This window comes from Pezoporus flaviventris, unplaced genomic scaffold, assembly GCF_033815535.1.
Source record: "Pezoporus flaviventris isolate CSIRO_AGI_PZ_B2104156 unplaced genomic scaffold, CSIRO_AGI_Pfla_v1 ptg000086l, whole genome shotgun sequence".
NCBI classification, from domain to species: Eukaryota; Metazoa; Chordata; class Aves; order Psittaciformes; family Psittacidae; genus Pezoporus; species Pezoporus flaviventris.
The window spans coordinates 1,298,574-1,310,259 of record NW_026892634.1 but is presented as its reverse complement, the minus strand read 5'-3'; the positions used below and the strand labels follow the sequence as shown (position 1 = coordinate 1,310,259).

The following is an 11,686-nucleotide window of genomic DNA, read 5'->3' as shown; positions in this document are numbered from 1 at the left end:
AAGTACCTGAAAGACCTGTGCCTGCCCTCTTCTTAGGCAGTCTTTCCTTGGTGGCCACTGCTGCAGGCTGGTTACAGAACTAAACAAATTCTTCATCTAACACAGCACAGTTGCTCTGTTCTGATTTTTTTATGTGGAGGTTCATCTGGGCATTAAATTCCTTTTGCCAACTCTGACAGCCATTCTCATAGACCTTTCTGACACCCTCCAGTGCCAAAAGGGTGTTTGATGATGAAAGGTACCTCAGCAAGGCACTAAGCCAACTGCATCTGGTATTTTCTCCAGTAATGTATTTATTATACATGTATAAGTATTAATTCAATGTTCCCATGCTTTTTAACTACCAAAACCAAATTTTGGATTTTCAGCAGTGCTTTTGCATCTCTAACAGACAGTGAAACCTTCCACAGCTACTCACTCCACACTTTGTAAAGAAGAAAAAAGTTAAAGGTTCTGTGGTAAATAATCTTAGGTAGAATTAATTTATTGCTTACTTTTATTTAATGTATTACACTTTTGTTTTGTTCACCAATGACACCCAGACTCTACTGTGTTAATGTTTTAACCACTGGTATGCAATAAATAATTTGAGTTTAAAGTGAATATTAATTTCTCTTTTTTTCCTTCAAAGTGTATTTTTTAGTATTAATGGCATTTTATTTGGCCATATTTGGAGCATGTGTTCTGTTTATTCTCCTTTAAAGTTACAGATTCTCTCACCCTTCTCACAGGTCATGTGAAGTCCCAGGACCTTTAAGAAGGTCTGGCCCATTTTCCTCTGACTCTTGCCAGTTTCCCATATACTAGTATTTCTGAACTTCCTTGGTCCTTTCGGTTTTGAGAGGACAGCATTTTCCTCATCCGTCTTCTTATTGTTGGGTCCCCTATTTCCTTGTTTTTCATGAGGACTGTGGTAGCATCCTCAATTCTTTGCTTTCTTCAAAGACAGTATTTAGCATTATATCACATTTGATGGATGCACACCACAAAATTTATTTGCTATTAACGGTACACCCTGGTTTTTTTCTTTCATTTCGATAAGGTTCTCCCTCACAGAATCATGTGCCCCTACTGTATTTCAACTATGATGATGTACTCTTCCCTCTTGGGACTGTTCTGTGCCACATTTTCTTCCCATTAGCATACTCTTCTCACACAGTTCCCTCTTCCTTCTTCTAAGAAGGAACCTCTTCTTGATGCCAGAAGTGCAAGGGCTCCATCCGTCACCCGCTTCACTCAGACTGCTGCTCTGGCTCTCCTTCAGCATGAGTGAGGCCAACCTGATCGTGGCTTCTGGCAACACAGAATTGTGGGATGGATTAAACGTTTTAGCATTGTGTTGCAATAATAAAAATAAAGGTGAAAGAGGGACTGACATCAGGCAGACTGTGAGCCTCGCACACGTGGCCAATGACTATCTTAGCCATACACATAGAATGACACTTCATTTAAAATAGCTAAACATCATAATACAATCCCATCACCACCAACTATATCATGAATATGGGATTTCACAAGCTGCTTCCCTGCTCTTTCCCTGCTTATTTAATACAGGAAACTGACAGAAATTATAATTTTCCAAATCTAAATTGCTTCCACCTTATCTGACAGTCTATGCAGGTGCTTATGTCTGCCTGTGCAAAACATACAGTGGAGAACTTTCTTTGTACATTCTTTATTCTGATTTGTCCTCTTTATCATCCACTGTTTTTCAAGTCCTTGCTCCCTGACAAAAGTACTTCACCGTGCTTTAATCTTTTATTTTCCAGTTCATTCACAGATTTTTGTTTATTCTTTACACTCTGAAAATTTAGCAAATCCAGCCTTTTTTAATCTGTTACTGTCAGTCTGGGAGTCCATCAAGGAATTTCTCAAACAACTCTGAAGCATATTATTTTTTGTTCTTTTTCTAAAACAGTGCTTGAACAGGAAAGGATCAGTGTGCTCATGTTTTCAGCCTACTGGTGCCCTCAGCCCTTTCACATAAACACATCCCTAAAATTGAAATACTTCTTCCTCTAAGCAACTGTAAAGAAAAAGCAAGATTTGTTTTATAACTCCAGTCCTTTTCTGTTTGGTTATGTCACCAAGTTTCTTGTTAATTTAAATAAGACAGTAGAGACGTGGTGAGCTAGAAAATGGGTGTTGGCACTCAGGAATTTGCTAGACACAAACCTGGAACCATGAAGTACCAGCCAAGATGTTTTTGAAATAAATAAGTGGCACTGCTTGAGAGGATTAACTTAAGTGAACGTTTGCTTGATGAGTTTTAGCAATTGAACAAGGTAAAACTGTTTTGGTAACTCTTGCCCAACCCTCTTTTTTGTTTTGTGACCTTCAAGCACAGTGATAATAAAATACATGATGCAAAATTATTGGTGGATCCTTTCTAATTCCTTACTGTGGAAGGAGAAGACTTTTCTTACATCCAAGGTTTCTTTTTCACAGCCTCAGAGCTAACCTCCTATGCTTTAATGGATTATCCAGATGCTTATGCTCCACTAAGACAGGGGGAGTGGTGGGGGAAAGGGGAAGACGATGCCCAACAACTGCACTTTTAAAATTAAGTAACTAAAACCATGTGTACTTTTGGAGAAAGCTTACAATTTAAGGGACTACGGCAACACAAGACACAGAAAAATACTTATTACTGACATTAAATCTATGATGTGAGGAGAAAATGACTTTTACATAACACTAGGAAGAGATGTGGTGGCTGAAACTGAAAACAGCTCCCAAAGACGGCCTGCTTTTACTCTCCTCGTTTATTCCTCCCTCAAGGTATCCGTGGGCAAACTTTCCTGTGCTTCCCCGGCATTTTCTGGTCCTGGGTTACCCGCAGGCACACCTCATCTTTGCACTTAACTCACCCAAGCCGTACATCCGGACGCTTTACACCCGGACAACGCTAAGGAGCAGCTAGGTTGCGTACGGCAAAGATCCAAGATGAGGCGACTGAAAGCGGGGCTGGGGGGTTTTGCAGGGCTGTGAGCAGGAGACGGGCCGCCGGGCGCAACGGAAGCACCATCACAGCTGCGGCCGCCGGGCCGGGCGTCGGAGCCCCACTGCCGCCTAGCCTCCAACCCGCGAACCGACCCCGCCAGCGGAGCGCTATAAGCAGCTGCCGGGGGCGAGAGGGGGCACGGGAGGTCCCTTAGCCCGCCATGTGAACCAGGCCGCTCCTCCGGCCGCGCCCGCGTCTTGCATTCCCGCAGCTCGCGGAGCCGTCACGGCCCGCTCATCCCCCACCGCCGCTGCTCCTCTCGCGAGAGGTGGTGGCGGCCGGCGAGCTGACAGGCGCTGACAGGCTTTGACAGGGGGGAGACCCCCGCCCCGGTGCAGGCGCTGCTTGTCGTTCCCCCCTCCCCGCCCCCCAGACCCCTGGGCTCCGTCCCTCCCCAGGCCGCCGCAGGGCGGATGCTGCTACGGCCATTCTTTAGGCCGGGAGGAGCCGCCGCCGCCGCCCTCCCCGCCAGCGTTGCCGGCGGGTCGGGAAGCCGCTCCCGCGGCCGCTGCCTGGAGCGGGCGGAGCTTAGAGAACAGGCAGCGCCGGCAGCCCTCCGCATCCCGCTTTTGCCCGAGCAGGGAAGCGAGCGGGAGGGGGGAGGCAGCAGTGGCCCTTTCGCGTCCAAGTTCCTGTCGCCACCAAGAGGGGATCAGGTGGCGGGACTAGCCGCGGAGGCCAGGAGGAGGAGGGCAGCGGGGACCATTTCCTTCCGCGGATCCACCGCCCCACACCGCCGCGTGCCCCGCGCAGCTACCTCCCGCTGAAGCCCCGGTGCAAGCCGCTCATCAGCGTGCGGCGCTCTCACGGCAGTGGGCGGCTTTTTCGCGTAGCGGGCGCGCTTGGGGGTAGGCGAGCGGGAGCACGAAGGCGGCGAGGACCGGCGCGGAGCAGGAGGGCGGCGGCGGGCACGGGTCCTGCTGAAGCAGCGCGCGGCTGGGACAGGAGGGGGGTGCGTTAGCAGCAGCACCGGCGGCATCATCACCTGGCGCTGCAGCAGGGGGCGGGGCGTGCGCGGCGCCAGGCGTTGTGTGCGGCGCGCTGCAGCCCCGGGCGCTGGTTGGTGGTTTAAAGCAGCGGAGCCGCGGCCGCGAGGGGTGGTCAGATCGTTGGAGCTGCAGCCGCGCGTACTGCTCGATTGGCGAGAAGAGAGAAAAGAGAAGAGGGAAGGGGGAAAAAGGAGAGAGGGAGAGGTATGGAGGGCAAACAGCAGCAGCAGCAGCAGCAGCAGCAGCAGCAGCAGCAGCAGCAGCAGCAGCCGCAGCCGCCGCCGCCGCCGACTGGCCCTGCCGCGATGAGGGCTGCAAGCGATGAGCGGCGCTCGGAGGACGGCAAGGATGGGGCTGGCGGCGAGACTCTGGGCAGACCATTGGGTCCCACGCCAAGCCAGAGCCGCTTCCAGGTGGACCTGGTGGCCGAGGGCGCTGGCCGCCCGGCCGAGGAGCTCCGCAAGGCGAGCGGGGAAGGCGGCGCGGCGGGGAAAGGCAGTGAGGAAGCCAAGGGCAGGTTTCGGGTGAACTTCGTGGACCCGTCGGCTGGTGACGAGAGCCCTGGCGAGCCGGGGGGCAGTTCGGAGGGCGGCAATGTCAGTTTTCAGAACGGCGGCGACACTGTGATGAGCGAGGGCAGCCTGCACTCCGGAGGTCACCACCACTACTACTATGATACCCACACCAACACCTACTACTTGCGCACCTTCGGCCACAACACCATGGACGCCGTGCCCCGAATCGACTACTACCGCCACACGGCCGCCGACCTGGGGGAGAAGCTCATCCGGCCCAGTCTCGCCGAGCTGCACGATGAGCTGGATAAGGTGAGCCCCGCTGCGAACCCCCGGGTACTCCCCACCCTCCTCTCGGCAGCCTCCATGCAGGGCGGTCGCGGCCTAGGATCCCTCGTTGTGTCCCCGGCGGGGCCGTGCGGGTCCTCCGTGCGCGCCGGCAGTGGTGGGAGGGTAACGCGAAAAGCGCCGTGAGCCTCGAGGAGGCGCAAACAGTGCGAATGCATCGGATCGCCTGCGCCTGCATCGTGTTTTTTTTTTTCTTTTTTTTTCATGACGCAGTGAGGTTCTCCCTCCCCACCCCCCTCCCCCCCGTTATGTTTTTGTGATATGGTGCCGGTGGTGAGAGGTAGCTGCAGCTGTAGGCTCGCGGGGTAAATGTTTTTTTTGCATAACCGGGAGAGAGGATGTGTTCCAGACACAGCGGTTTTCCGCTTATGGTCCATATCGCCTTCGGATAGGGAATTAAGAAGTATTAGTCAGGGAGGGGGAATGAAAAGGTTTGGATGAGATGCTAAAACCCCCAGGCAATAAGGAGGATTCACTTGCTTTTACTAGTGACAAGAGGTTTGTCCTCCAACCAGCTGAAAACGCTTGCCTCGCCCTGCACAGGCAGTGCCGAACCAGAGCGCCTTCTGGCGTGATGCTGAAGGCTGCACAGATAACAGCTGAGGCTCCTTGTCCCCCTTAATATCCTTAAGGAGTCTTTTCTGCCATGCTGAGTAGCCCTGCGTGTGAGGGCGTCATGAGCAGGGCCTCAGAAATTTTGAAGCTGCGCGTGTCAAGGTTTTTCTGTTTTGTGCTAGCCAGTACGTTACTGGAGACTCTACAGTGAAAGCTGATTTGCATCATAGGCTGTCTTTATTAAAAGTCAAGCTTTACCTGAACCTGGAAGTAATTTGATGTATTTTTTAGATCATTATTAAGCTATCATGACTAAACAAAAGCTGCTTTCTTGCCGTCTCAAAATTGCCTCTTGGTATATGGCTGTGCTCGAAGAAGCTTGTGCCCTAGTGGGTTTTTCTGCCGGGTTTAGGGAAATGAACAAACATGTGGGCCACATCCTACAGTGTTTACAGAACTTTTTTCATCCTTCCTTTCACTCCTTATAGGTGGCGTTCCATGAGAAAATGTGTGCTTCTTTGGGACTGTCCAGTTTCACACCATTTTTACACAGATCAGTATGTTTGCACTGATCTGTGTGGTTTTTGTATGCTGATTCTTCCAAGTGTATGTTTTCAGACCCTTCATGTATTCTGATAGAAATAATTTGTGTGCTATAAAGATACTTCTTAGCAACATGTGAGATTAAATATCAAATTAATCTTGCCTTTCAGGTCCCTTCCTGATGGAGTTAAATGGTGTTCTGTAGTCTGTTTCTAAGTTAGTATGGAATGGAAGTTGGCAATTACTGTCTTGTGCATGAAGTTAGATATGCTATAAATAAACCGTGTAATACATGTGAAAACACACTTTCCTCCCCCCCCCCCCCCCCCGCTTCCCAGTTTCTGATGCCTGGCCAATAGTGGGATGATCAGGTTGCTCTTTGAAATTTTAAGCTTGGCAGGTAGGTTTTTGATGTGTTTATATTGCAGCAATCAAGAAAGCTCTTTATGACACCTTTAAGACATTTCAGTGTGGAATCTAACTTAATCTGGAGCTATAGCTTGTAAAAGCGCAATTTCTTCATAAAGAAGAAAAAAAGCATGAAGAGCAATTTTCTCTGTACATTGTGGCATAGAGGAGCTGTAGATGACCTAATCACAAGATTGTTAGCAGAACAGTTTCACTGTAAGCATTAACTCAAATTCTTAATATCTCAAGTGTAATGAATTTGAGAATCTGCAGTGCGATTAGTGTGTATGTGAAGATTTTTTCTATTTTGATTTTTTTGTTAAAACAGTTATGTCCTGTCTGCTGTGCCCCCCAAAAGATAGGGGATGTCATGCTTAATTCGATTACATTGTATATTATACTTAAGTATTGATTTAAAAAAACTGTCATGGTATAAACTTCAGAAGGTAGGTTGAATTTCTGTATAGTAACTCAGTTGTTTTGTCTCAGGATGTTAATTCCGAAGGCAGTTAATGTGCTAACAAGTATTTAGGCTTATATGACGAAGGGAAGCAATATTTTTTTACTTAAGACTTGGGACAGCTTGCAAGATGAAGTTGAGAACACAGAAGCTTTTATTAAGGGTATGTTGTGCATACTGATAGCGTGGGATACCTATATTTTTCGCAGTCTCTGGAGCATAAGGTGGACTACGTCTGTGTTCCTGATTTCTGGCCACAGAATGATGGTAACTTTTAAATCGTGATGGAGCCATGCTTTCATATGAAGAATGTTCACAAAGTTATTGTGCTTTTTTCCACAGTGTTTCAGGGGGTTTATTGTCTCTTTTCCCAAAGTGACACTCAGTTCCTGCTGACTAATGGTGATGGTCTTTACTGTTGAATAATACTATGCATTAAAGAAGAGATTTCAGTGACTTTTAAGAAGTTGAAAAAACTCACTCTTCAGCTCTGTTTTTTTAGTACTAACTTAATTTGTACAGCATGGATGTCAAAGACCTTGTAGGGCAGCTGATGTAAACATCTGTAAGCGGCGAGGAGAAGCAGACAGGCCAACCCAATATGGGTGATAAGCAACTTCTAGTTTATTTGTGACGCAGTTCACACATATATAGGAGTGGTATTCAGCCACTCCTTCTTGGCATAACAGTATTGGTTAGCCCCCACAGCTTCCTCCACATTCTCCTCCCAGGTCCGGTCTCCGGCCACCTGTGGGGGCCACCCCCTGCCTTGCTTGCACAGTCCTCCAGAACTCTATGGTTCTGCTCTTAGAGTCATTCTGCAACAAACATCCAAGTACAATTTCATAAAATCCACACTTATGTAAAGACCTGTTGTTATGTTCCTGTTTCTTGACCCAGTACATCAAGGTTGGCAGCTACTTTGTGTTAAGACTGATCAAAAAATACGTTCACCAGCAGTGTGGTTCACTGCTTTGAATGCAGCAGTTTCTTCTTGAAGTTAAAGTTTGTGCTATTTGCAAACTGGCGACAGCCCACAAAGCCAACCATGTCCTGGGCCGCATCAAAAGGAGCATGACCAGCAGGTTGAAGGAGGTGGTGACCCTCAGTGATGCTCTCATGAGGCCCCACTTGGAGTATTGTATACATTTCTGGTGTCCTCAACATAAGAAGGACATGGAGCTGTTGGAGCAAGTCCAGAGGATGGACACAAGGTTAATAAGGGAACCAAAGGACCTCTTGTGTGAAGGCAGGCTGAGAAAGTTGGAGCTGTTCTGCCTAGAGAAGAGAAGGCTGCGTGGAGACCTTGTAGCAGCCTTCCAGTATCTGAAGGGGACTTACAAAGATGCTGGGGTGGGACTCTTCATTAGGGACTGTAGTGGTAGGAGAAGGGGTAATGGATTCAAACTTAAACAGGGGAAGATCAGGTTAGATATGAGGAAGAAGCTCTTCATTGTGAGAGTGATGAGGCACTGGAACAGGCTGCCTAAAGAAGGGGTAAATGCTCCATCCCTGGCAGTGTTCAGAGCCAGGTTGGACAGAGCCTTTGGTGACACAGTCTAGTGTGAGGTGTCCCTGTTTGTGGCAGGGGGTTGAAACTAGGTCCAATCGTAACCATTGTATGATGCTGTTTTATTTTTTTCCCTTTTAAAATGTTGTGAGGCAGTGTTACAGTAATGTTGATGCTGGTGCCAATTACAGAACAGAGGGGTTTTTTTTTTTTTTCCTTAGTTTTGTTTACAAGCCTCAGATGTTTACCTCTTCTACTGATTCTGTTCTCAAAGAAAAGTACTTGTTGGAGAAACATATGTGTTCCTCCACATATGTGTACAGAAGGGGTATTTTTTTTTACCAGGGTTTGTCTTGCTGCCTTGGTAGAATAGGTGTTAAACCACCTGAAGTTTCATGTGGATGTTTCAAGAGAGGCTTTCCTAGTAGAAAAGAAAGTGGTTATTCTTGAAACTGGCTGTGGAAGCATAGATTGGTGATGCTGCAGTACAAGTGCATGAATTGCATACTACTGATCTTGATCTGTCACGTTAAATTTCAAGTGAGTGGTCTTGTCTTCATACCTTATTGGCTGCACATAGCCAGGTGATCAGCCTGTTGTTTACCCAATAGGTGTTCATTAATCTTGCTTTGCTTTAGAGAGGTGATAAAGGGAATTTGGTAATGCTGTTACAGTTGCTAATCTTCTTAGATAAGGTAATGCTTATGAGATGCATTAGAGATGCAGAGAGGTGAGAAGATAGTACTAACAAAGAAGTGGGAGGGAAACTACAAACCATGATAGGTAGGGTTTTGTTGCAGCCCTGTCCCCTCCCTGCTTGAGGGGATCTACCTTCTTTCAGACAGTATCAAGGTTGAAAGTGTCCTAGCCTTCCTTAAATTTTTCTAGCTGCTTTTAGGAATATCTGTTTTACTTCGGTCACCTGTCTGTGTAAGCGAAGCTGTAGCCTGTAGAAGACATTCCATCTGCTTTTGTCTTCCTCAGTGCAAAAAATTACCATGCCATATCACCATAGCTGATATGGTTCTGGAAGGTATTTCTAAAGTACTCAGAATTGGACAGTGTCTTAGTAATCCACTGCTATGCATTAATGTGTGTCTTTTTTTCAGTATAACATTGCCTTCATTGGGGAGTTTATTATTTTTTGAAGAATGAACTTGAATATGTGAGAGATTCTGATTTGGTGTATCTTTTGTGCAGTAGTCATTTACAGTTGTGGTAAGTAGATGTTATGTGAATGAAGCCCTCTGCTGGTCGTGTTGTTCTGTTTTTTGTTAAATATCGAGAGAGCTAGCTGGTTCTCGTAGCAGGCTAGAAGGCAGTAATCTTGGAGGATCTTAACACCAGCCCTATTCTGTCCAAATTAAAAACAAAACCAGCAACAACAAAAACCCCCATACCCTTCCCCCTCCACCCCCCAAAAAACCCAACAAAAAAACCCCAACAGAACCCAAAAACCCAAACAAAATCCAAAGGCATTTAAAGGTATTGCTTCCTCCCCCACAGAAATCCATGCACCTGCCCTCTGAATTTGGAGATGTAAGAAAGAAGACATTACTGATAGTTTTGATGCTGAGTTGAGGGTGATTTTGTTTGATTTTGTTGAAGTTGGATAGCTGTTTTTTTTTGACTATCAGGCTTTGACTTATATTTTCTTGAGCACTGCAGTTTTCCCTCTTATGTAATAACTTAAAATGTTTAAGCACAGTGAAAAAGCTGCATATGGCACTGCTTTTTAGCAAAGAACATTTTCTCTTGAAAATTTTAATTGGCTGCTGCACATTTGTTTATATCCGCTTCCACACCTGTTCTTAGTTTGTACCTGCTCAGTTTATTAAGAAAACAAGTTAGCTGACTATGTTATGTAAGGTCTGTCTTTAAAAACTCCTTCCTCCCCTTTCTCTCACTGGAACACTGAGACCCACTTGCAGATAGTTTTTATTTTACTACCTTGCTGAGTCTTATATACAATCATTGGGTCTTAGTTCTTGTATCAGTGTGATTTTAATTCAGATAGCTTTTTTCCTCTTGCTCTCCTTTATATTTGTAAGCATAATTTGAATATTCTTTCTGAATTTCATTGTATTTAAGTAAACCAAGAAAAAATCTCTTAGTCTTGATCTCTGTGGTCTTGGACATCCTAGAAGCTTTTAATTTATAGCTGTTCTTCTCCATCACTCTTGAAAAGCAGTGAGCAGCTGTACCTCAGGTGAGGCTTTATTAACATCATGCATAGTGATGTGTTTATGCTTTTTTCAATTTGTGTGGAGAACCCTAAATTTGTTTATCGTGATACCCCACCTAATTACCGACATCCTCAGGAAGGGGAAAAAAGTAATACACCACTCTACTTGCAGTGGTATGTTGTATCAGTCCTCCAAGGTCTGTATTTTATAAGGACAAAATGTTTTGGGTACTTTTGTATTGCTTGATGCTTGAATCTCTCTTATTTAGTCTTTGTGATAAGTCTTTAGTCCGAAACACCTATGGAATACTGGAATCTTTAAACTGTCGTCAATGAAATGCTAATATTGTTCTCTTTGTGGTTTTCTTTTTTAATTGTTCTAGACAAGCTGGAAATAACTGAGTGTTATTAACAGATTATAGTTTGGCAGCAGAAGTGTAGGCTGGTGCTGAAAGGGGTAAACTTTTGTGCTCTCTAGTGGTGATGTTTGTATTTTTGAGCTGGATCTGAGAGCTGATGTGGTTTACGGGAAGAACCACCACCACTCCGCAACTGCAGTCTTGTGCTGGATGTGCTGAGTCAGTTCCCTGATCAAATGCACCAGTGTGTTTTGACTGCACAGTCATATCAATAATAGAATTTTTGAGCATGCACCCTAATATACATGTGTGTTTACTTACAAAGTAATTTCATGTATTACTGTGTTAATATTTTGCATGGGAAAAAAAAAGGATGAGGTAAAGATTGAATAAAGTATGAAGATTTCTGAAAGTGGCTTATTAACATTACAAGAAGGTTTTTCTTCCCACAATCCCAGTGGTCTGTCTGCTGCACTGCTTGGAGACTGCTGCAGTGCACTATGAGTGCCTTGAGTGCTCATGTCAGAAGAAAAGGCATTGTGATTTGCCAGAAGAGTGGAACCAAGGAAGAAAGGAGGAAGTGCCTGTTCAGAGGTTTTTTTTTTTTTAATAAACTAGTCTTAGCTGACATACTGTTAGTGTCAGTGACTAGTTAAAGACCAGAGCCTGGAAGCATAGTAATAACTTCTATCTGGAACTGATTAAAGAGGAAGGTGCATCAGAATTTGTCTTCAGATTAACCTTTTTACCTGTACATACTGCATTTGATTGGATCTCAGATGATTCTCGTTCTTGAAGAATGTTCTTGCA

At 45.7% G+C, this 11,686-nt stretch overlaps 1 protein-coding gene and 1 long non-coding RNA gene across 6 annotated transcripts in view; one reads left to right on the top strand and one right to left on the bottom strand.

Annotated features, from left to right (window-relative positions):
• Positions 1-478: 478 nt before the first annotated feature.
• Positions 479-4,156, bottom strand: LOC133280706 (uncharacterized). The gene is made up of 2 exons (XR_009747271.1): positions 3,990-4,156; positions 479-1,293 (listed from the first exon to the last, which is right to left on the bottom strand). It is a non-coding gene; the product is annotated as an uncharacterized LOC133280706 (long non-coding RNA).
• A 110-nt stretch (positions 4,157-4,266) lies between these two features.
• The window catches only part of SLC12A2 (solute carrier family 12 member 2), a 67,220-nt gene continuing 59,800 nt past the window's right edge, over positions 4,267-11,686 (top strand). For all 5 annotated transcript variants that reach the window (XM_061475619.1, XM_061475620.1, XM_061475618.1 and 2 more), the window contains exon 1: positions 4,267-4,820. In XM_061475619.1, the coding sequence (XP_061331603.1) occupies positions 4,299-4,820 (522 nt within the window). In that variant the 5' untranslated portion in view covers positions 4,267-4,298. The remainder of the gene's footprint in view (positions 4,821-11,686) is intronic.